Raw genomic sequence first — 26,272 nt, 5'->3', positions numbered from 1 at the left:
AGCGTTTCCACTCACCCTTCCCTGACGGAGGTGGGGGGCTTGCCTGCAGAGCCGAAGGCCTTGGGAGGACCCCGATGCCTCCCAGGGTACAGTCTCGCGATGACCCACCAGGCAATGCAAAACTACAAACAATTCTTCACAAAATAGCATCTTAAACTCATTCACACCCAACCAGGAACACACTCATGGCTGCGGAAGCCAGGACTGAGGACGGTGCCCATTCTGAAAGGGCCTGTGCTCAACAAGGAGCCAGGAGGCGGGGGTCCTAGTTCCAGTCCGGCTCTTAAGTCACTCCCTCAGTGAGTCTGGGGGCTGCTCCCAATTTCCAGACAAAGAAGCAGAGGCCGCTGGCACAAATCCCCTCTGACCGTTATGGTCACCTGCAAACCCTCTAAAACTAACAGAGGGTTAAAAGACCAACCTCACCCTTTAAAATGGGTGGGGGGAGGCTAACATCCAGTAACAGAGAGAGAAAAACCCAAGGCACTGATTGCGAAGTCAGCACAAGGGATGCCGAGACCCAGAGCCAGGAGACGCTCTAACCCATTCTGGCAGAAGTCCAGAAGGCTTTATCCCTCCTCTGGTGAGGCCCTAGAGCAGAAGCTCTCTCGACCCAGGGATACCAGCAGCTGTGGAAGGAAAAGAGAGCAAGGATAGGAATGTGTGCCTATTAGAGTCTGAGACATCCGGTCCTCTTTTCTGCTCCAGGTCCCACAGGCTAACAACCAGGCTGTCCCCCACCCCCCAAGACCCCCACCCGGCAAGAAACTGGAAGGATCTTCCACTGGGGAAGCTGACCCGCTCCAGAGTGAAGACCGGCAGAGAAGAACATCGGTCCCGCTCTCAGAGAGCCCAGCCAGGGGATAAAGCTTGGTCAACGGGCCCGTTTAAGCTTCCGGGCAACTGTGCCTTCTCTCGCATTCCAACTCATGCTTGAGCCACAAGCTGGGATTCCTGGGAATTGGAGGAAGACCTCCAACATGAAGGATGGAGACCAGAACAAACCGAAAAGGGCATCTCGTATGCAACTTGAGACCAAAAAGGGAGAAAAGACAAAAAGCAGAGCAACCCCACCCCCCAGCCCCCATAATTCTGATAGCCACACGGAGAAAAGAAATTCCAAGTGTGAAATAAAGAAAGACTGTTACAGAAGGCAACCCCAGTGAATAAAGAAGAATTCTCAGAGAACACAGTATTACAAATGAGAAACTCAGTGGAACCATGAGCAAAAAGTGAAGGGATGTTCGCAGACAGTAGGACAGAAAGACAAACAGGTAGAAACGAAGAAAGAAAAGTAAACAGCCGAAAACAGACCTACCCCGAGGCATCTGATCGTAAAATGTTGAGACAAAACTGAAGAGATGATAAGCTCTTAGTGAAAAACACAGGCCAGACACAGAAGACCAGGAATCACAAGTGCCCCCGATTTCTCAACAGTAACTGGAAACTAGAAGATAACAGAGCAAAGCCTGTACAATTTTGAAGAGAAATTTACAATATAGAGTTCTAGGTCTGCTAACCTAGCAATCAAGTGTCGGGGTTAGAATAAAGACTTGCTTAGCCACGTGAGGACTTAAATATTCTGCCTCCCATAAATCATTTTCTTAGAAAGATACTGGAGGATGTGCTTCCCCCAAATGAGGTGGCAAGCCCTCCCCCCACCAATATATATATATGATATGGCAAACAGGGGATCTGATTAGGATCCCTAAAATGGCAGAAAGAAAGACTCCACTGTAATGTGTGTGCCTCAGGGCAAATGGTCCAGACAGAGAAGGTAAGAAGGCTTTTGGGGGGAAACTTCTGTGAGACAAGGAAATTAGCAGAACCGGATGCATTCTCAACAGTTGGAAAAGCAATGGAGACAACTGGTATGGAGTCTGGGCTTTCATTAAGGACAGATCCATGGCAAGCTATGCAAACGAAAGGAGGAGGCGGTACTATTACAAGGAATTACAGAGAAGGGAAGCAAACATAGCATTCTCACGGTCATACTAAAACACTAATACACTAAAACACTTAATACAGATCGAGACACAAGCCTGATGTAACAAAACTGGAGATGGAAGTGGGGGATGGGGTGGGAAGACTGCATGCGTGCGGTGGGGGCAGGGTGGGGAAAACAGGGAAATCTCCACCTTCCACGGTGGAAAGCTAGTGTCTAAACCAGGAAGATCAAGAAATGGTCCTATTAGCACACTATGCAGAGATACGGAATTAAGTGCCAAAGGAATCAGCTAAAAGAGCTGAAGGGGGTTGGGTCTGGGGATGAGAAAGTGTAAAGGGAGGTGTACCAGGACCTGCTCTTTTTCCCAAACTTTATACAACTATTTGTTAAACTTGGAGCATATCATTTTGATACAAAACAATGAAAAACAAAAGGGCTGCATGACACGATGCCGAAAGGACTCTGAGGTTCCCCAAACTCTTGTAGGGAGAGAGCTGCTGCTGAGACTGGAAAAGCTTCGGGAGGGTGGGCAGGGAAAAGGCACATGTTGGCTTGGCCTTGGCACACCTGCCTTCTCTCCTGTCACAGCTCAGGGATGGAGGACAAAGGAAATGAAAGTCACGGCAGTGACTAGTAGGGCACCGACCCAGAGGCGCTCGCATATAAATGAAAGATAAAACAAGCCTTCTCAGATGAAGCACTTCAATACACAGAAGTATTTTTCCACCGTGACACGGAAGCACGGAAGAGAAGACCGCAAAATGCTAGCACGCGGATCCTCCAAGGGGCTGTCAGGATGACACATTCATCTCCGCCAAAGCCTTTGTTGAGAAAACAAGCCTGGCCCTTCTGAAGTTCTTTTGTGACCTTCCACACGCTAATTTCTGACCCGGCTGGCCAGAAAAATAATGAGCCCCTTTACATCATTATACATTTCATCTTTATCACTTTATCCATGAACGTGGGCTATTAAATAATTACACTTGAGGTTAATATTATTCTGACTTGAGATTTTATCACTGCCTCCTTATTCCCTCATTACACTTACCTAATCCCCCCGACACCCACAACTGCAATGAGCTAAGAGCAGAGGGCTGGCTGGGGAGACGCCTTTAGTGAACTTTGGGGGGGGCGGAGTCTGTTAGTTTCTCTGAAGTCAGGGAGTGCTCAGCAGCCGGTGTCCGGCTGTGGACTTCCACAGGGGAATTCTTCCTTCAAAGACAAGCAAGTCCTCTAAATTACAGGGAGACCGGGCTGGCGACGGTGGGGATAATTCCACAGATCATAGGGGGTGAAACAAAGGACCCACTTTCATCTTGCCTTGGGAGAAGTTATATTTGCTGCTCTTTGTGTATATTTGAAGTACATCAGAGAAGAAATTAAACTCGACACTCTGGCAGATCCCGGCCCCAGAGGACCCGTGGGGGTAAGAGGAATGGCGGGCGGCTGGCAGAAGTTCATTCATCACGGATCTCATGCCCCGGGAGACACATGCTCCCCATGGGGTAACAGAGCCAGACAAGACAGCTGAGAAGGCATATGGGAATCCAAGGGGTAAGGCAAAGGGGGCACCTCAAAGGCCACAGCCGCTGAAGGTGGCTCAGAGGAGTGGACCAGCCTGCGTGAGGCCCTCTCTGGGGCCACCCGGGCAGCGGCTACCTGGGCGACAGGCCAGTGTGCAAAAGGCTGGCTTGATCACCCCTGGGGACAAACCAAATGGATGGAGAGGGTAACTTCCAGGGGCCGACAAGGACCAAAATGACCTTCCGGCAGAGAGTGAGAGTCATGAAGCCCATGGGATCTGCTTGGCCACGGAGTCAAGGATCGCTGTAGACTCAGTGAGGTCGAGAAGAGCTGCTGAGCAGAAATTCGGTTTGGTCTAAGGTCGGAGGGGCGAGCCGGGCAGCAGGTGTGCAGAGGCTGGAGAATGCCCCAGGCGTGTTACGCATCTGACACAGCTTTGAGGCTAGGGAAGCTGTGCTTTGGCTACGTCCAGGTAGGCTGGAGGTGTGAGCAAGGAACCGAGGTCCTGTTTCACTGTAATCTGAACACCCACCCATTCCTGCTATGGTTTTCCATTTTAGGAATTTCCTGTTATGTTCTCTCAGTTCCCTGAATGAGCCCGTCTGTGGTTCATCTGAACCCCAAAGCAAAGAAATTACTTTACTCCTTTGGGAAGATCGAGAGGGAAAGAGGTATCTCCAAAGAACTCTTTTTCCCCTTAAATTCGGGTGCGCCTAAGAATTTCTTGACTAGCACGCTGAAGCCTCGATGGAGGGACTGGTCACACCCACACAGGTATCCCTCTGGAGGTTTCATGAAGGAGGGTACGAGACCGGGAAGGCCACAGAGTCGCCTCTGTCACTGGCGAATCATTCTCTCAGAGAGAAGGCATGAGTGGCCTAAGTCAAGAGAAAAAGACATACAGTCTTTTGGCCCAAGAATTAAGAGGCAGAAAATCAATTCTAATTGATAAGTTAGGATATTCACAGGTTGGCCAACATTCTGCCACGCCCCCCCCCCCCAATATGACTTATCCATAAATTGGATCCATTAAAAAATCTTTAAGCACAAAAGGTACCTAGAAATATTACCACATACCAATTTATCAAAAAATGGATTACTCAGCCATAAAGAGAAAAAGAATGAAATCCTGCCATTTATAACAACAGGGATGGGTATCACGTGGAAGTGATGTAGGCCAGAAAGACGAATACCTGATGATCTCCTTTACATTTGGAATCCAAACAGAAACAAATAAACAGAAAACTCAGAGATACAGAGAACACAGTGGTGGTTTCCAGGAAGAGGGGGGCTGAGTGGCCGAAATGGGTGATGGGGTCTAGAGCCACAAACTCAAGTTAGACAGTAAGTCACGGGGCCGGGGATGTGATGTTACAGCCGTGTTCACGGCATGGCAACAGTACTGTAGGGCAGCCGGGCAAGCTGCCAGCAGAGTGAATCTTACAAGTGTGCATCCCAAGAAAAACAATTTTTTGGTAACTTTGTACAGCGACAGATGGTACCTAGACTTACTGCCATGACCGGGTTGCAATACACATAATTATCAAATCATTAGGTTGTACACTTGAAGCTAAAATAATGTTGCATATGAATTACACCTTAGTAAAAAAACAAAACAAAAACAAAACAAACAAAAAAAACCCCCCTAAACTAAATAACAATGTGTAACAGCACATTCTCCCTTTAAGGTTTTATTTGTTTATGGGTGGGGGAGAGAGCGAGCAAGGCTCCATGCTGAGCGTGGAGTTGGACACAGGGCTCGATCCCACGACCCTGAGCTCATGACCTGCGCTGAAACCAAGAGTCAGATGCTCAACTGACTGAGCCACGCAGGTGCCATGCACATTTCCCCCTTTAGACGCTGCTCTCCAGGAGGAGAGGAATCACGTCTGCCCCAAGCACCGTGTCAGGTGTGTTTGGGGCTCAACGAATATTTGCTGAATGTATGAAGAAACGAATAAAAGATGGAGGAAAGAAATGTGAGCGTTCTCTGAATTAATGTCGAATCCTAAATTATTCCTCGTAAAATGTCAGATATTTGAAAAATTCACTTCAATTTCCTGCCCATGCCAAAATAGGAGAAGGATCATTTGAAATGCTAATCACTTCGAAGCAATTCTACTATTTGTCAAAAGAGAGAAAAAAAAAGGCACCTAGTAAAATCCAGGTGCAGACAATGTGACGTAAATCTTTTTTTTTTTTTTTTCCTCTTTTGCTGGGGCTGGGGAGGGGAAACTCAACCAACAGACATATTATGAAGCTTCCATCAATCTCCAGTTTTCTCTGCAGGCGCCTCAGTCACAACTGGAAAGGGATGTGACACCACTCTTCGATTCGCCTGTCATCCCAGCAGGCCTAAAACGGTCCTAATTCCCCGAATGAGATCTTCCCATGGGAGGCTGGGTAACAAGGCAGGGTTTTGCTTCAGGATCCTGAGGAGAGTTATTCTTCTCCCCCAAAACACGTGTCCTCATTCGCTTGGTGACCTAGTTTCCTGACGAGGAGGAAAAGTGGACTACATCCTTTTCTTTGTTGTAAGGAGGAAGAAAGCGACACCATACCCACTGTCCCTCATGACTGTTTGCTCCAGACTGCCATATTCAGTTGATGAGGTGGGTGTGTGTGTGGGGGGGTTATTATTGGCAAGAAAATAAAACTGTTTTGCTAGGGCGTGGGCGACAGCCTGCTTGCAAAATGTATCTGCTGCTGTCAGAGGGGGTGTCACCTGGATCCCCCAGGCTGACGAACCTCGTTGTGGAATTCTTGAGCTGAAGACCCTTTTTCTCTGTCCCACGTGCCAGCGATCAGCAGAGACATTTCTAGTATTTAGGACCAGCATCCTCTCCAGCGCGGGGCCAGGGCGAGGGGGATCCGTGGTCAGACAGACTCCTTCTTTGCCCGAGTCCTGGGGCTGTCACTCCCAACTTGTTTCCACTCTGCCTTGTGATGCTGGGGTGGAGAGTTGGCCCACTACAGTCCTTGGGCTCCTCTGGCAGGAGATGAGGGTGTGGGAGGAGAGAAACCTTTTGGTCCACTTCTCTCTCATTTTTCCTCTCTCCCTTCCAAGGGGAGCGTCTCTGGGGACACCTGGTGCCCGACCACTATCCCAGCAAGGTCGGTGATGTCCTCTTCTGACATCCCTACCCTTCAGGTGGCCACTGGTCCCTGGCCGGGGTGGGGAGGGGGTGGCTCCTCGTGAGTCCGGGTTCTGTCCGGGGGCAGGGCACCTACTCTGAGCCACTGCCTGTAGTTATTTACCTGGGTTTCCAGAATGTTGCCTTTTCATGCGTCCAGCTACACTCGGTAACCAATTCTCTTTACTAAATTCTGTCTGAAATCCCAAGTGTTTCCCACTTCCCTGACTGCACGCTGACTCCATAAAGTACTCCAGGATGGCCCTTTGACCAAAACAGTTACATCCTGTCCCTTATGGTGGAACTTCTGGGAAGGTGTTGAGTATGGAATCACTGGATTATTTAACTTTAACAAATACTTTGACGGTACAGAATGGGTTCTGGTGAGGCAATGGAAGTGCTTTCCAGTTACTATTTCAACCAGTCTTTGTAACAACCATCTGGGGCAGCAGCATAACAATCCACGTTTCCCAAGTGAGGACACTGAGGCACATGAAGGTAGAGTAACTTGCCCAACGTTATAGAGCTAACAGGGCGTTCTGGGGGAGCTGATGCCCTAACTGGTGATGTGCAATGATGGGTGTGCAAGAGAAAGGCCGGGCTGGAGGAGGTGATGAACGGCGGCGGTGACGGTCCGTCTGCAAGGGAGGAGTCAGCAGACTAAGAACCATAAAAGCACAAAGGGTGTGCAGAGGGCAGATTCCATACCCAGCACCCACAGGAGGGCTCGGGAGGATATCCGGGACCAGCAGGCAGCTGCCATGTGCAAAGGAGATGCTACAGGCCATATGCTGTCCCTCCCTTCAGGTTAGGGTTCGAGAACCAGAATTACTAGAAAGATCTGGCAGCCAGCCCACCTTCTTCTCCCCTCATCTTGTAAGTAACAAATGTCCCTTCTTCACCTTACCTCGTCAATGGAAGAGACGGGATTTTCTTTTCTTTCTTTCTTTCTTTTTTAAGATTTTTATTTACAGAGAGACACAGCCAGAGGGAGAACACAAGCAGGGGCAGAGGGAGAAGCAGGCTTCCCACCGCAGGGCTCAATCCCAGAACCCTCGGATCACGACCTGAGCAAAAGGCAGAAGCTGAACCAACTAAGCCACCCAGGCGCCCCCAGATACGGGATTTTCTAAATCAAGCAGACACGTATCTAACGGAAGTCTCTCCTCTGTGACCATGTAACCATGTGGAGAGTACTGGAAGGGCTGGAAATAAAAACTCGAGGCAAGCGTTTTTTTCAAGTCACTTGTGGATTTAAGTTAGTATGTCCTGTTTCTAGGGTTTGAACACTTGGGCTCCAACGTCTTGAGGAGCGAAAATCCGCACTTAAAATCACATGGAAAAAGAAAAGGGAAAACGGACGAGGAAGAGTGGACCTTGTGTGGGGGTTACCGAAGTTCCACGGGAAGCATCGTTTCAAGGACAAGTGGTCTGAGGTGGGGCAACACGGGTGAGGGGGGCCGGTGCCTCACGCTCTGTACCCATGCTGTGTGCAGAAACCACGGCTCCACGTGGCAGCCACCTGACCTTCAAGTGACACCCACCTGACCTTCAAGTGACACCATGTTGTGTGCATGTCTCGTCTGTGAACTGGAGATAGGAAATATGATGACCTTCCAGGGCTGCTGGGAGCTTTAAGTCACGTTGACGCATGGAAAAAGCTGAACATGGACCCTGAGTAAGGTCCAAGAATGAGCTATTATTATAGTTAGTATCATTATCAGATTATTACCGATGGTTTGAGGTACGACTATTGCTATGATGGAGAAGTTCCAGGGTCATGATTTTTTTTGAAGATTTTATTTACTTGTCAGAGAGAGAGGGAACACAAGCAGGGGGAGCAGCAGAGGCAGAGGGGGAAGCAGGCTCGCCGCTGAGCAGGGAGCCCGATGCGGGACTCAATCCCAGGACCCTGGGATCACGACCTGAGCCAAAGGCAGAGGCTTAACCGACTGAGCCACCCAGGCATACCATGATGTTCTTTTTAAAAAAAGATACATTAACTTATTTATTTGAGAAGGGGAGAGGCCAGAGGGTGACGGGGAGAGAGACTCTCAAGCAGATTCCACGCAGAGCACAGAGTCCGACGTGGGGCTGGATCCCTCCACCCTGAGATCATGACCTGAGCTGAAACCAAGAGTTGGAGGCTCAACTGACTGAGCCACCCAGGCGCCCTGCCATGATGTTCTTTTTTAAAATTTATTTTTTATTAAAAAAATTCTATTTATTTATTTGACACACACAGAGAGACAGAGCACAAGCAAGGGGAGTGTCAGGCAGAGGTTAAGGGAGAAACAGGCTCCTGCTCAGCAAGGAGCCCAATGCGGGGCTCGTTCCCAGGACCCTGAGAGCAGCACCTGAGCTGAAGGCAGAGGCTTAACCGACTGAGCAACCCAGGTGCCCAGCCATGATGTTCTTAATAAGCAAACTTAGCCAGTGCCTTCTAGAACAAATGTCACGAGCAGGCATTCATATAAGCCCAGCACTTTGTCTAACAGAAATACCCTAGCTATTAGGCAGCAAAAAGGTCACTCAGTTATGGAGGCAGAGTTCATGTTAGGAAAACCGGGTGCATGAACCGCCCATGCACAGCACACATGGCAAGGACAAGAGTGGAAGGACAGGAGGCTGTTAGTGGAAGGGTGATACGGGAGACAGAACGTGAGGCAGGGGCCCCAGAGACCTGCGTTCCAGTTACCTCCTACTGGCACACCGTCGGACCTTGGGGCAGCATGTCACACATCTCTGTGTTTCTCTCTCCTTGTCTCTTAGGTGTGTAAGACAACGGGTCCCTCCACCTTGCTTCCATCCCTCTCCTGGGTTTAAGAGACTCTAAGAGCAGGAAGAAAAGTGCATAGAACTGTAGCCAGATCCTGGGACTCAGCCTCTACGATCCATGATCCGGACTCATCACTTAGGGGGCCTTCCCAGCTGTCCCTCTACGTGCAAATGACCAGGGGCAGGCATTTCTTCGGACACCACTGCCCTTCTTCTAATACTCCACATGGCTCCTGGGGGAGCCCACTATTGGAAACAGTCACTAGTAAAACATGAGGCTGGCCAGAGTGGCCATGAAGGTCAAGGCAGGCTCGAGGCGGAAGCTCTACATATGCTGGGACACAGGTGGGTTTTCGATACTGAGACGTGATCCAAGCCTCAGCTTTGCTCCCAGCAGTGCAGGGAATCATGAAAAGGATTCATATTCACAATGGTAGTGAACGTCCCCATTAGATCATTCTCAGCTTTGAGATAAAACGTGTTTTTGCCTCTGTGTTTCTTAGTGCTCAGTTTATACCTCCTCTGAAAGAACAGAGCTCTTGCTAGAAATGGAGAATTCAAGGAGCAAAAAATCAGAATTTACATCCCACCCTTTGACCAGGAAGGACGCACCCACCACACTCTGCCTCTGACTGCTGCGAGCTACATGTTCTGATACTGAGCTGTACGGGGGAACGTGAAAACACATACTCAGATCATCAGGATCAATGTATACCTTAAAAATACTAATTTTTCTTTGCATCCTACTCCATCTTTAGAGCACACTTAAAAAAAAAAAAGAACAGATCTCTATCAGAGTTTTTGCAGTTACAAAGAATAATCCCATCAAAAGGGGAATAATTCAAAGAGACAGCCCCTCGCCCCTGTTCCCCGAAAAATATAATTTAGGTGTGGAGACATCCCGGCACTGATTGACACCTGTCAGAGTTAGGGATTTTAGAAAGACTAACAGAATGACAACCGCTAGTGGAAGTATTTACGGCTTTCTGAAGGGCAGTTACACGTAGGGCTTAGTGTCGAAATGGGAAAAACAGGCCACCCTGCCTTCACAGAAAAATGACTCAGAGAGAGAAAACCCTAACATGTGAGTTATAACATCAATATTCAACTCATTTTCTTTCCAGGCTGTTTGGATTAGGTTTCAAAACTTAGTAGGCCGGAAGAGACTTAAAATCATGTTTGTTATCACTTCAAGAGACCCCACATAGGTTTAGGAGGGCTCTAAAGGAAAAAAAAAAGTGCTACAAAGTATAAAAATTTCTTTTCGGTTTGTTGGTAAGGCTTCCCTGTTGAGTAATTAGAGTCGCGCGTGGTAGGGGTGGGTAAGGAAACGGGTTCCCAGGAGTTCACACGCTAGTAACTTCTCTCCAGTGTCCCTGTGCCTTTTTCCCACGTTTTCCTTAGCATCTCCCTAAGGCGGTGGTTAAGATGGGAGGCACACCTTTGGCCTCTCTTCTGTCTCCAGGCTAAAATCAGAAATGCTCAGGGGAGCAGGCAGGCAACATTACTGTCACCTATGAACAAAGCAGAAGGTGGTGACCTGGAGGGTCCCTGCTTCTCCGCTCCAGCTGGTGAGTGCTGAGAGGCCACAGAGCCAAGTGCGGCCCAAGCTAGTGATTTTTCAAAAGGGCCTGGGTATTTTAGTGAGACGGCTTGACTGTTTCAATGATGGCTTATTTGAAAAACATTCTGGGGACACCAAAATGCTTTTCAGTGGCTTGGGTTCCATTGTCAGAGTCCCTGCTTGATTTCGGCCAAGGCTATAGGGCTGTTGGTGGGCTAGTTCGGTGGTGTTACCCAAGAGTGATTTCCTGATGTCCACCTCAGAGCCTTTTCACAGACTTTGTAAGCACCTAATTCCTTCTATCAAGTCCTTCTCTGCCTAAGACGGAGTGGTTTCTAGTTCTTGCAGTTGAACCCAGACTGGCAGCTAAATATGAGATATCGGATTACAACGTGGAGAAGCGCCTGGGTGGCTCAGTTGGTTAAGCATCTGCTTCCAGCTCAGGTCAAGATCTCAGGGTCCCGGGATCAAGTCCCATATTGGGCTCCCTGCTCAGTGGGGAGTCTGCTTTTCCCTCTGCCCCTCCCCACCCTCATGTGCGTGTGCACGCATTCTCTCTCTCTTGCATGTATGTGCGTGCGTGCAAAATAAATAAAATCTTCAAGTTGCAACTTGGAGATACAATAAAGAAGATTTATCTCAAGTCACTTCGAAAAAAGAAAAGAAAAAATATAACAGACAACACTAATGTTTTTCTCATCCATATACATACAATAACCAGTATCATCATAAAGAAAAGTACACAGTCCAGGAGCGCGCAGAGATCATTCCCACACTAGTCAGGAAGGAGAACCTTATGAATCCCCAAGAATTAAATGCTTTTTTGCCAAGAGTCTGAATACTGACCCACAATCACTTGCACAAAAAAACCCCCCAAACCAAAACCAAAAACCAAGCAAAAAACCCTTTTATTCTTGTCTTGAAAATCCTAGTAAATAATTTAATAGCAAGCATACCCAATGACATGCCCCTGATCATGAGAATAGTAGCAAACCATCAGAAATCACCATGGCTGCACACAGAACTGTTTTTGACCTTGCAAGGAGCTTCCTATGACTTTCCAGCCATTTTTCAAGCCGGTATTTATACTTGAGAGCAAAACCACAGTGCTCAGCTCTGCCACAGAGATAGGAAAGCTGTTGCTTGACCAACTGACGTAACAAATCTGAATGATCAAGGTCCACGGTAGTGTAAGGTATAGATCGCTTTAAATTCTTTTACCCCAAGGAAGCGAACCAAATTTCTTCTACAGTTCCAGGGATTTGAATAATTTATAATGGAGCCTTATTTGTTGGCCCTTCCAGCAGAGCTATCTAGACGGAAGCCCCACTAAGACAGATGGCTCACTTGTCATTCTTTTCACTTCTCTGGACCGAGGCGGGCTGCCTCACCCACTACCCACCCCCCAACCTGTAGCTAGCGGTGAGGGAAGGGAACGGCAACGGGAAGCAATTTCTACAGAAGCTCCAATGACCAAACCTGAACTTGCCCAGACACCAAGATGGAATCTACAAACACACCTGTGTTACAAATGAGTCTACTGTCCAGAGTCCTCTTTCTGGAAGTGAGCCAGGACGCATGGGCTGGAGAATGACGTACGGTGTAAGAAGCCGTTTACCTGCACAAACGGGACCTTAATTCTCAGGAGCTAGATTTTTAACAAGAGCTAGTTCCCATTTAATGGATAATCATCAAAACATGCGTAGTAGTCCCTGCCCAGCGACTGGAGCTCGTTACAAAATTGCATATATGGAAAGAGAGAAAATCCAACAGCTAAGCCCACGGACAACACTGTGATCTCTTTGTAACGATATCATCTTCTATTATTAGAATCTGTGTCTGACAATGTTTTGGTTCAAAAAGCAAACGTATCTAAATAACGAATCCACTCTCTATTTAAGAAATCGCAACAGCCCACCCAACACTCAACCTTTCCATCATTATGAGTTTGAGAGGGGCTGTGTTAGCCGTCCATTGCTGCTGTAAGAAATGACCATACACTTAGCAGCTTAAAATGACACAACTTATCTTGAGGCCCCGGTGGTCACAAATCCTAAAATTCAAGGTTTAGAAGAGCTGTCTTCCTCTGTTTCCTTGCCTTTTCTGGCTTCTAGAGGCTGCCTGCATTCCCAGGCTCACGGCCCTGTCCCCCACCTTCAAAGCCAGCTGTGCTCCACCTTCCAATGTCTCTCTCTGCCCTCCCTTCTGGAATCGCTTCTCTTTCTCTGACTCTAATCTTCCTGTGTTCCTCTACAAAGACCCTGTTCATAATCAGACTTGACTGCTTGAGGACAGACTGGCACGCACTTAAGGATTTTTAGGAAGGACACATTTATTGTAAACGCTCCTAGCTTCCTGTTAGTTTTGAATTTTGCAGGACTCAGTGATCTATGAAGAAACATAAGCATGAAGTTGTCTGCCACTGCAGTGTTAACAAAACGATATATATCTGTTTTCAAAAAGACCCTGTGATTTCACTGGGACAACCTGAGTAATTCAAGACTTTTCCCATCTCAGGATCTTTAATTTAATCATATTCGCAAAAGTCCCTTTTGCTATATAAGGTGACATATCACAGGTTCCAGGGTTTAGGACAGGCACAACTTTGGAGGGGGCCATCCTTCTGCCTATCACCATTACTAACGTCACTCAAACAAAAAGAGAATATGCAAATATCTTTTTTTTTAGAATATGCAAATATCTTTGCAGCTTTCAGCAATATTATCCAGGAGTACTTGCTTCAAAAACCCATTCATAAGAAATTATTACAAGAAAAATGATGAAAGATCGGTCTTCTTCCCTAGAACCAAGTATATAATTTCAATAGGACATAATGACTAACAGTGGAGAAAAATAAGCAAGGTTTTCCCCCAGATGTGCTTCTCGCCACATAAAAAATCAAGCATGTTCTCTCTTTCTCTTCCTTACGGGGCAGGTGACAGTCACGTCCTGGGCGCCAGGGACGGCATGTTCTCAATTCAGAGCTACTGGTCTAGCCGTGATGCTGATGTGGTAATAACCGGAATGGTAATCTGATCGCGCTAAGTCTCACCTGTTTGAATAGAGCGCAGTCCTGTCGTGTGGACAATGTTCATCGGCATATAAGGAAGACGACGAAATAGTGGTTACCAAGGAAGCAGCTTCAAACAGTGACGGGGTGCTAGGCACAAGGTCCGGCCTGTGTCGGGATCCCAGGGCTGGAAAACAGAAACACAACGCACGTTCGTGAATCTCCGTAATAAATGTTGCCTTAATACCTGTAATAATTTAAATCAACCCCAAAGTGTTCATTTTACATATCAGGTTGCAAATTAAATGACGAATTCACTTCGCTCTTCTGAGCTGCCAAAGACATATAAAATAGCTTCTTGCAAACAGGTTATCCGGAAAGGAAATGGCATTAATTTACAAAATGGCTTTACGGAAATGACATTATGAATGTGCTTTTAAAAACCTAATAAAGTGATTTACTGTTTCAAAAGATGACATAAAATGCTGGAAGGAGCTTAAGGGGATAATTCAACAGAGATTAACAGGATGATTGCCAAATGGAGAAACACACAGGGAACCTGCTTTCCCTCCCTAGGATATGCGTGTATCTGTCATTCTCAATTTAGATCCAAGTACTCAAACTTTCTAAGAGCCAGGAAACAAAGGCTTCCCAGATGAACAGCCAGCTCTCTCTCTCTTTTAAAAGATTTTACTTATTTGAGAGGAAGCGAGAGTGAGAGACAGCGCGAGCAAGCACACGAGCTCTCTCATGGGGGGAGGGGGGCAGAGGGAGAAGGAGAATCAGGCTCCCTCTTGAGCAAGATGCCCAATGCGGGGCTCGATCCCAGGACCCGGCGGCCATGACCTAAGCAGAAGGCAGATGCTTAACCAACTGAACCAAGCCAGCTATGTCTTAACCCCCTTTGTGTCCATATACATCTTGAATATCATCCTTGGCTCCTCTCGGCCTCATATTTCAAGAGCCAAGGTTGCCTTTCTAAAAATGAGAAAACTCCTATTTCCTTTTTAAAAGGTAGGTGCCTGGGACACCTGGGTGGCTCAGTCAGTTAAGTGTCTGCCTTCGGCTCAGGTCATGATCCCAGGGTCCGGGATGGAGCCCCACATCGGGCTCCCTGCTCTGAGGGGGGTACCTCTTCTCTCTCTCTCTCTCTGAATGCTGCTCCCCCTGCTTGTGCTCTCTCTCTGCCCAATAAATAAATAAATAAATAAATGAAATCTTAAAAAACAAACAAACAGTAGATGTGAAAGTACTTATGCAGGAAAGTAGAATGTTCAAGGCTGAGCACTGACCCACGCCCACTCTCCCTGCATCTGTGTGGAGTCCTTCTTTTTCTTATTGGGAGATCATTTTTAATTATCCTCACCTAAACTTTGGACAAATTCATATCCCTTACTGCCCAGCCTGTCAGAGACAGTATCTTAATGACAGATCCAGTCACCAAGAAAAGAGCTGCTTAAAAAAGTACACGTGTACGTCCGCAGTGACAGAATGCTACGGACCTAAGAGTTAACTCCTGAGTCCTGTCCTTCAACTTTTGCAGTGGGGCTCACACTGATTTTTTTTTTTTAAACCTAGGGAAATATTTTATTTTTAAAAATTTTTATGAAGACACAATTGACAGAACACTTTATCGATTCTAGGTGTGCAATGTGACCATTCGATACCCGTATTAAAACAAAAATAAAACTGGGGACATCACGTTACCTGATTTCAAGCTTTACTATTGTGAGACGATCCTCACAATCTAGTGACCCTCCATGACCATGTGTAGTTACAACATCTTTTTTCCTGTGAGAATTTTTAGGATCTATTCTCTTAGCAACTTTCAAACATACAATAGACTTTTGTGAACTAAAGTCAACCACGCTGGACTGTGGATTCTGTTTAATCCTTCCCCTAGACTAAACTAAGACAGAGGATAAAAAATAAAACATAATTTTGAGGTGCTCCTGGTCTTTCTTTACAGGCTCAAAATTATGCATTTTTAGGAAGTGTATGAATGGGAAAATGGTCCTAATAGGTGCTATTGCATGAGTGTGAGGTTTCGGATTTGGGGTTTGAAGAGCTGTAGATGCAGGGACATGGAGAGGCAAGGAGGGAAAGAGTGTAGGACAGAAGGGCTGTCTGGACCAGGAGACTGGACGCACTTTGTGACACAGTGCAGCTCTGCCTCCAGTTCAGCTCAACATAAAGAATTTCCATGATGAATTAGCAGATGGTAACGGTACAGCAACACAAGTAACCAAAGTGCTCTCCATGCAAAAGTGAGAAAGGCTTCCATGTAACACGCCAGCTGGCTAGCGATCTTTACCATACTTGGTCCCGCCTTCTTACTAAATACAGAGGAAAATACTGACATGCTCGAGTACTGAAGAGGGCATTCTGGAAAATGACCTCCCGCCAGAGTTTAATGAATTGCTACTCAGTTTAGGGCAGATGGAGCTGGACTAGAGAGGCTCACGCAGACTGTGGTCTTGACTTCATGAGCCAGAGACTACGTGAGTGGTACAGTTCAGAGAGACACGATCTGTCCAGGGCCTTGGGCCAGACACCGGGGAGCTGAGCCCCAATTTTTAAGGACTAGCTCTTTGAAGCAGAGAGCTGTTTCCTCAAGCTCTTCTATCTTTCGATTTTTTAAAAAAAACTAGCAGGGTAGGCAGAATTCTACACTGATCCCAGGTGACCTGCACGCTTGTATCATCTCCCTTTGAGTGTGGGTGGAACTGGGATGATAGGACTCTCGCCGTTACTGGATCGTACAGGGCAAAAGGAATTCTGCAGATGTAATTACGGTTACTCATATGTTAATTTCAAGTTAGTCAAAGAGAATACTGTCCAGGTGGGCCTGGCCTAATCACCTGAGCCTTTTAAATCTGTGTCTGCAGGTCAGAGATCCGAAGTGAGAGAAGGATTGACTTGTAAGAAAGTCCTGGTCTGAAGACTGAGGGTGCTGCCTGGCAAGGAATGTGGAAGGTCTTGGAGGTGGGGGGCTGGAGTGGGCCCACGGCTATCAGGAAGGCATAGGGACCTCCACCCTATAACCGTGAGGAAGTGAATTCCGCCAACCACGTGATGACCTTGGAGGAGGATTTTCTCCAGCACCTAAAAGAAGCCCAGCTGACACCTTTTCTGAGACCCTGATAAGCTGTGTCCAGAGAACCAAGTCAAGCCTGGCCAGAATTCTGATTTACACATGGTGGGCTAATGAAGAGAGGTTCTACTAAGCTGCAGATGTTCTGAGTAATTTGTTACATGGCCAGAGAAAATGAAGACAACCGGAAAACGGACAGCGGCACAGAAGAGAGGATTAAAAACTCGAGGGGGATCTGGCGATGACTTGGTGCACTGTTAAAGGGGAGCCCCCAAGTACGGGGCATTATAAAAAGGCCAAACACAGTAGCAAACTTTGTACATAGACAGTATTATTCAGATAAACTCATTTTCATAATGTATGTTAAAATTTTCAAAGAATATGCTCAGTAGGTTTTTCTTCAACCTTCGGAGGCTTTTTGGGTGAAGTCTCTTTAAAAATGAAGGAATGGGGGGCACCTGGGTGGCTCAGTGGGTTAAAGCCTCTGCCTTCGGCTCAGGTCATGATCCCAGGGTCTTGGGATCGAGCCCCGCATCGGGCTCCCTGCTCAGCAGGGAGCCTGCTTCCTTGTCTCTCTCTGCCTGCCTCTCTGCCGACTTGTGCTCTCTGTCAAATAAATAAATAAAATCTTAAAAAAAAATGAAGCAATGGGTGCAGTAAGTCACCTACAAAAACAAAAACAAAACCCACAACCTGTGCCCTACTTCCCAGGTCTCCAGATTTTATGGATGGTAGGCAGTGTATGTATTTATACCCCCTTCTCCCCGCACATTAACACCCAGACTCACCGCTCTAACTTCAGATGTCATCCGGTGTGCACTAGTTGAACGTTTAACGAACACAGTTTAAAAATCAGTTAATCCTATCTCCCAGACCGCAGACACTTTGCAGTTTTATGTGTGTTCTAAGAAGCCCGGGCCATGTGGTAGGGGAGAGGCGGGCGCAGGGGGAGTCTCAGGGAGATGGTATCTCCGAGCCAGAAATGGCAGCCGGAGAGAGGAGCAAAGGCGATTCGTGAACTCCTTTGCCGAAAGCACTAAATGTGGGTCTGAGCTGTTTTCTAGGAAGATAAGAAAGAAGGAAACCCCACATGACAGCGGTGGAGAGGTGCTGCAGAAGGAACAGGAATGACACCCTATCCTAACCACTCTGGGGGAAAGGAAAACCTGAGAAGAGATCAAATGTAATCGAAGGAGAAGAAATTTTCAGGAAATGTTGGGATTCCCCAAAGAATACACTGATTAAAAAAAAAAGAAGAAGTCTAAAATGTCACTTCCTCTTCTAGAATTAGAAGAGAAAAAAAACCTCATGATCAAGTCAACACACAAGAAAAAGTATGTGATAAAATTCAACACTCACTCCTGATAAAAAACTTTTCAGCAAACCAGGAATAAAAAGGTACTTCCTTGACCTGATTAGGGGTATCAAATAGAGCCAAGTTCTTTCTCAACAGTGAAACCTGAGAGACATTCCCTTTAAAATCGGGACAAGGCAAGGCTGCCCACAATCACCAGCTGCATTCATCATTGTTCTGGGAGACCTAGCTGGCAGGTGAGGAAGGAAGGAAAGAGAAGGGAGGGCTACACAGTACCAAGAAACAGCCAGAAAACCCAAATCTTAAAAAGATGCTATTTGAAAAGACTGAAAATACATGTCTATGACTATCTCTATATGCATTTGAGAATAAAGCTAATAAAAGGGAGGTGTACGAGACAAGCAAGAGGAAAGTCACAAAACCTTTATTAAATTCATTAAAGACCTAAATGAATGGAAAATTCATTGTTACATTGTGTACACATGTATCTGTAAGGATGTGTGTGGACATATGTATATAATGCATATGTGTTTGAAACTTGCACACACACACACACACACACACAGTTTGTGCACACAGAACAAGGTCCAATAGTAAAAACACAAAAATGTTCAGATGTGTGACCTCCCAATAGTGGGTTATGGATCTTTTAATTCTAAATACCTCAGTATATCTTCCAACTTTCCTTTCCTCTTTACTATCAACCACATATTATATTATTCAGGTGTTTGAAAAATTTGTAGTAACTATGTCATACCTAAATATCCTTTTTTTAAATTTTTTTAATTTTTATTATTATTATTTTTAAAGATTTTATTTATTGATTTGACAGACAGAGACCACAAAGGGGCAGAGAGGCAGGCAGAGAGAGAGGAAGGGAAGCAGGCTCCCCGCTGAGCAGAGAGCCAGACGCGGGACTCGATCCCAGGACCCTGGGATCATGACCTGAGCCGAAGGCAGAGGCTTTAACCCACTGAGCCACCCAGGCACCCCTAAATATCCTTTTGAAAATGAGTTAATAGGCTTGGTTTCTTTCTTTCTTTTTTAAAATAAGTTCCAATGTGGGGTTTGAACTCACGACCCTGAGATCAAGACCCAGCTCCAAAGACGGAGCCAGCGAGGCACCCCCCAACCTTCCTTGCTTCTTTGGGCAGGTATATTCTAATTGCTCTATCATGAATCTTTATCACCTATATAAACAAGATCAGAAGGACTTTTTTTCCTTTCCTTTTTCTTTTTTTTTTAAAGTGACATGTCTTCTTTACCTTCTTCGTCAAGGCTGCTAAAACTCTGCCTCTCGGTCAGCAAGTCTCGCTTCTCGTCCTTCCACTCTTGGCTAACTGAGGACACGATCTCTTGCGAGGTGGCCTTCAGGGCGGCGATGGAGTTGCAACGTTTTTTAGAAGGCGAGGCCTTCAAGGCTAGACAGGGAGGAAAAAGGAGAGACAACGATATTTACGGTAAAACCACATTAATTTTTTTTATCAAATTAAGATTTTCCCCATTAACGTATTACTCATTATTTGAGCCGAGTGCAAGAGACTTTTACAGACATGAGAGGGAGATGAAACTGTTTGGGTTTAGGGAATTTTATTTGTCCAGAATGACTCGACTTCAACGAGAAGATCCTAGAATACATGTGAACTGGAACATGTCTCCAGATTCTGAGGTCAAGTCTTACCAGAGGTAAGACTTAAACGTTCTGTCGCTAAAGGATACTTCTTCTGCCTCCAACCGATGTTTTTCTAGCGCTGGGAGGCGGTTGGGTGGGTTGGTAAATGCAGATGGTAAACCAAGGAGAATTCTCATGACCCTGGTTTTATTAACTTGGGGACTGGGAATTTCCAAACATGCCAATGTTTAATCTTATACTCATGAAGCCTAATTTAGCCCAGTGACTTCTGGTTGCTTTTTGCTTTTAAGTGACTTTCCACTGAAGTTTCCTGCTCTCTGGGTCTTTTCTAGGTCATGGCTGCGTCAGATGTTATCGTTCACTCCCAACCTTTGTGCAAACAGCATTCTCCAGTTTCAGGAGTGTGTTGGGAACCTGAACCAAGGCACATGGACTTCACCAACCATCCTGCTCGCGGAAGGGTGTCCCTTCACCTCTGATATGTCCGTGGGAGCGGCTGAGGCTGCAGACGGACCATCCCCATTTCCATGCCGTCTTTGCTGCAATAATTCTTGGCTTACCACTGTTAGAGAATTCCACTGGAGGGGAGGGAGTGAGGGAAGTTGAGGCTGGTTTATGCTTTTCCTGAACAGGCAAAGCCTCTCCTCTGCCTTTGGAGGTTTGCACAGACCGGGGACCTGACAGCTGATCCAACAGAGAATGGTGTCTGGCCTTGGGGAGCTCTCCAGGACTTAGATTATGGCGCTTATCTGGGGCCTGCCCATAGACGGCCTCTAAGAACGTAACTGGACAGGACTTTGGGACACACCGATGGGGAAAGAATAGTGGGCAATCTCTCCACTTTAAGAGAAGGGAAGGTTTATGTGTCCTATGAGCAGTTTTAGAACCATAACAATACGATCATTATCACAATAACTCCTGGAGAAGGCTTTAGGGTTTGGAGGGCGACAATCACACACCAAATCTCAAATACCCATTCGGTTGTCCGAGGGAGGTGGGCCCTTTTATAGGCCTGACAACTGAGACTGGGAAAGTTGCGACCTGCTCAAGGTCACACAGCTAGAAAGCATGAAACCCCAGGTGCCTTTCTTCTGCCTGAAGTTGTCTAAACTGGTGTTTATTTCCTCTCTCTAGAGGATTCTATTTCCTGGCTGATGTGAGGGGGAGAAAAGATAAAACCAGAGTGAGTTTTTTTGTTTTGTTTTGTTTTTTTGAGGGGAGGGCAATTGCTTCATTAGATTATAAATCTGTTACATGTTCTAATCCTTGACCCCAAAATTACTGAGGGAGGAACTAATTAATTAAAAAAAATCTTCCTATATTATTGTGTAGTACAGTGCTAAGTACATTACAAGTGCTCAAAGCTGGTTGACTGAATGCATTATTGTCCTAAAAATCTTAGAGCAGTTGATTTTTAACAAATTAATGTACTATTATATTCATTTCAGGAAGCTAAGTTTTACTGCTTGACACACATTATCTGGGTAGGGAATTTCAGTGATGCCTCAACATTATGATGACTAATATTTCTAGAAAAAATTATACAATTTGCAGACATTATTACAATGCGAGTATGACTCAATTTTGCGGTGGAATGAAAGACTAATAAGACTTAAAAAAGTAATTTGAAAGAAGAAACTTGAAGACTAGGTACTGTTCTCTTGGGGTTAGAAGTAAGAAGGGGACGTTTCCATCTACAAAGAAAGTATACCTATAAGCATTAAGGGCTTTAATAGAATTACAGTTGATAAAGCATCTTAAAGTTATTTTTTTTTACTTTTTAAAATTAAAAAAATTATTATTGGAGTGTAATTGACATACAATGTTGTATTAGGTTCAGGTGCACAACATATTGATTACAGACAATTCTATACATTCCTCAGTGCTCACCATGAGAAGTGTGATCACCATCTATCACTACATAATATTATTACTAGGATTATTTTGTTTTATTATGTTCAGTTAGCTAGCATACATAATATTGACTAGATTCCCTATGCTGTACTTTTCATCTCCATGACTTATTTTATTTTTTTTAAAGATTTTATTTATTTGTCATAGAGAGAGGGAAAGAGAGCGAGCACAGGCAGACAGAATGGCAAGCAGAGGCAGAGAGAGAAGCAGGCTCCCCGCCGAGCAAGGAGCCCGATGCGGGACTTGATCCCAAGACGCCGGGATCACGACCCGAGCCGAAGGCAGCCGCTTAACCAACTGAGCCACCCAGGCGTCCCTCCATGACTTATTTTATATCTCAAAGTTTGTACCTCTTAATCCCCGTTATCCATCTTGCCCATCCCCCACCCACATCCCCTCTGGCAAGCAGCAGTTTGTCCATTTGTTTTTTTAGATTCCACATAGAAGTGAGATTATATGGTATTATTGATCTTAGTCTTATTTAATTAGCATAATACCCTGTAGTTCTAGTCATGTTGTTGCAGATGGCAAGATGCCATTTTTTTTTAAAGATTTAATTTATTTATTTGACAGACAGAGATCACAAGCAGGCAGAGAGGCAGGCAGAGAGAGAGGAGGAAGCAGGCTCCCTGCTGAGCAGAGAGCCCGATGCGGGCCTCGATCCCAGGACCCGGGAATCATGACCTGAGCCGAAGGCAGAGGCTTTAACCCACTGAGCCACCCAGGCGCCCTGCAAGACGCCATTTTTAATGGCTGAGTAATATTTCACCGTATATAGACACGGTATCTTTTTTATCCATTCATCTGTAGATGGACACTGGGCTCCTTCTATGTCTTGGCTATTGGAAATAAAGCTGCAGTAAACACAGAGGTGCATGTACCTTTCTGAATTAGGGTTTTCATTTTCTTTGGGTAAACACCCCGTAGTGGAATTACTAATCAGTATTTCTACATTCAGTTTTTTGAGGAACTTTTTTCCACAGTGGCTACACCATTTTACATTCCCACCACCCGTGCATAAGGGCTCCCTTTTATCCACATCCTCGCCAACACTTGCTACTTCTTGTCTTTTTGATACTAGCCATTCTGACTGGTGTGAGCTGATATCTCACTGTGGCTTGATCTGCATTTTCCTGATGATTAGTGATACTGACCATCTGCTGGCCATCTGTATGCCTTCTTTGGGGAAAAAAAAAAGTCTATTCAGGTCCTCTGCCCGTTTTTTGATCAGATTTTTTTGTGTGTGTTGAGTTGTATAAGTTCTTTATGTATTTTAGATACTAATCCCTTATCAGAGTATCATTTGCAAGTATCTCCTTCCATGTAGTAGGTTTCCTTCACTGTGCTAAAGCTTTTTATTTTGGTGTAGTCCCACAAGTTTATTTTTGCTTTGGTTTCTTGCCTGAGGAGAAACATCCATTAATATTTTGCTTAGGGTGATAGCCAAGAGATTACTACCTATGTTTTCTTCAAGGAGTTTTAGGATTTCAGGTCTCACATTTAAGTTTTTAATTCATTTTGAGTTTATTTTTGTGTATAGTGTTAAGAAAGTGATCCAGTTTCATTCTTTTGTGTGTTGTCGTCCAGTCTTCCCAGCACCATTTGTTGAAGAGATGGTCTTTCCCCCACTGTGTATTGTTGCCTTCTTTGTCATTGATTAACTGACCATGTGGGTTTGGGCTTCCTTCCAGTCTCAGTCCTATCCTATTGATTTATGTGTCTATTTCTGTCCTGTTCTGATGACTACAGCTTTGTAGTATATCTTGAAATCTTCGATTGTGATACTTTCGGCTTTGTTCTTGTTTTTCAAAATCACTTTGGCTGTTCGGGGTCTTTGGTGGTTCCATACAAGTTTTGGGATGACCTGTTCTAGTTCTGTGAAAAATGTTCTTGGTATTTTGAAAGGGATGCCGTTAAATCTGTAGATTGTTTTGGGTAGTATGAATGTTTTAAGAACATTGGGTCTTCCAATCCATGCCCATGGAATATCTTACCATTTATTTATGTCATCCTCAATTTCTTTCAGTGTTTTCTAGTTTTCAGAGTACAACTATTTCACCTCCTTGGTTAAGTTTATGCTGAGGTATTTTATTATATTTGGTGCAAGTGTAAATGGAATGGTTTTCTTAATTTCTCTTTCTGCTACCTCATTATTATTGTGTTGAAGTGCAATGGATTTCTGTATATTAATTTTGTATCCTATGACTTTAATGAATTCATCAATCAGTTCTAGTAGTTTTTTTGGTGGAGTCTTTGGGGTTTTCTACATATGTAGTATAATGTCATCTGCAAATAGTGAAAATCTGACTTCTTTGCCAATCTGGATGGCCTTATTTCTTTTTCTTGTTTGATTGCTGTGGCTACAACTTCCACAGCTGCAGAATGGACATCCTTGTCTTGTTCCTGATCCTAGAGGAAAATCTCTGAGTCTTTCACCATTGGGTATAGTGTTAATTGTGGGTTTTTCATGTATGTCCTTTATTGTGTTGAGGTATGTTCCTTCTAAGCCTAGTTTGTGGAGTTTTTTTTTTTAACAGGAATGAATGTTGTACTTTGTCCAATGCTTTTCCTGCGTCTATTGAGGTGATCATATGGTTTTTATTCTTTTACTTGTTAATGTGATGCATCACACTTTTATATATCCCATTAGAATTTGTTGTGCAGAGTGCTTGGGTGGCTCAGTCATTAAGCGTCTGCCTTTAGTTCAGGTCATGATCCCAGGGTCTTGGAATACAGTCCCATGTCGGACTCTCTGCTCTGTGGGGGTGTCTGCTTCTCCCTCTACCCCTCCCACCACTTGTTCTCTCAATCTCTCAAATAAATAAAAATGTAAAAAAAATAATTTGTTGTGCATTTATGTAGGCAAACCAATAACTCTGTGTGTGTGTGTGTGTGTGTCTATCTATATATATCTGTATCTGTAAGAACTAAATGGGATGCCTGGGTTGCTCAGTCAGTTAAGCAGCTTCCTTCAGCTCAGGACATGATCCCGGGGTCCTGGGATGGAGTCCCACATCAGGCTCCTTGTTCAGCATGGAGCCTGCCCCTCCCTCCGCCTGCTGCTTTCTCTAACAAATGAATAAATAAAATCTTTAAGAAAAAGATTTCAGGGGCGCCTGGGTGGCTCAGTGGGTTAAGCTGCTGCCTTCGGCTCAGGTCATGATCTCAGGGTCCTGGGATCGAGCCCCACATCGGGCTCTCTGCTCAGCGGGGAGCCTGCTTCCTCCTCTCTCTCTGCCTGCCTCTCTGTCTGCTTGTGATCTCTGTCTGTCAAATAAATAAAATCTTTTAAAAAAAAAAGAAAAAGATTTCAGTTATTTGAGAGAGAGCATGTGGGTATGTGCATGTGAGTGGGAGGAGGAGCAGAGGGGGAGGGAGAGAATACCAAGCAGGCTCTTCGCTGGGCATGGAGCCGGTCATGGGGCCCAACCTTGATCCTAAGATCACGACCTGAGCCAAAATCAGGAGTCAGACGCTCAACCGAATGAGCCACCCAGGTGCCCCCTAAATGGATCTTTAATATGATTTTTATTTTAAATATTATTCCATTAGATTGCACCATAATATATATACCCAATATAAGATAAGGTTTGACATGTAGGCAGTTTCTGTTTTTTCCTACCACAAACTGGGCCTCTAATGATTATGGCATCAGTAAATACGTAATGGAACACTTCATCAAAATTACTAAGTCACCACAGCTTTTGGAGATGAATAGTCCAAACCCTTCCAATAAAAATCTTGCAAAGATTGCCCAGAGTAAAGTCAGTAAGTGCTAAAAGTAAAAAAAAAAAAAAAAAAAAAATTCCTAAGAATCTTACCTTGAATTTTCTTGAAAACTCTGGAATTCATAAACTTGAGAAACCTGTCAGCATAAAAGCTTGGTCGATGAACTGAAACGGTATCCTGGAAGGACAAAGCAGGTGGCACAGGTTTACCTCTCAGATCACTGCAAGCCAGAAGAGAGATCTACGCAATCGGTTCTCTGCTGGCCCAACGTCCTGAGCCAGGAGGCATGGATGCTGGCAGTCGGAAATGAGCAGTACGTGTCATCTGTGTGACCCGTGGTGCCCAGGAGTGAGACTGGGGACACGGGCATAAAGGCACTGTGGGCAAAGTTTCCAGATATTCCTGAGGAGAGTATGGAGAGGGGCACGGGGGAGCCAGCCAAAGGACGCTGCTTTATAAAACAAAACAGCTGATTCTCATTCCACTGTGTGCCCTGTGAAGCTTTTAGATTTTTTTTTTTTTTTTAAACATACAGGCAACCAGTGTTTCATCTAAAATAAAGGATAATACTGCTTTCGGTCAGGGACAAAAATTGGGGACATACGCAAAACAACCCTAATGTAAGAGTG

At 45.3% G+C, this 26,272-nt stretch overlaps 1 protein-coding gene across 1 annotated transcript in view; it reads right to left on the bottom strand.

Moving 5' to 3' along the window:
* The window catches only part of PIP5K1B (phosphatidylinositol-4-phosphate 5-kinase type 1 beta), a 158,485-nt gene that overhangs the window by 52,162 nt on the left and 80,051 nt on the right, over window positions 1–26,272 (bottom strand). The window contains exons 9-11 of the mRNA XM_032866568.1: window positions 25,736–25,820; window positions 19,633–19,788; window positions 14,001–14,145 (exon numbers count right to left, since the gene is read on the bottom strand). Coding sequence (XP_032722459.1) covers window positions 14,001–14,145; window positions 19,633–19,788; window positions 25,736–25,820 — 386 coding nt within the window. The remainder of the gene's footprint in view (window positions 1–14,000; window positions 14,146–19,632; window positions 19,789–25,735; window positions 25,821–26,272) is intronic.

The sequence above is a fragment of the Lontra canadensis genome, unplaced genomic scaffold, assembly GCF_010015895.1.
Source record: "Lontra canadensis isolate GAN:19392208 unplaced genomic scaffold, GSC_riverotter_1.0 scaffold31, whole genome shotgun sequence".
Lineage (NCBI taxonomy): Eukaryota > Metazoa > Chordata > Mammalia > Carnivora > Mustelidae > Lontra > Lontra canadensis.
This window is presented reverse-complemented; position numbering and strand designations above follow the sequence as displayed.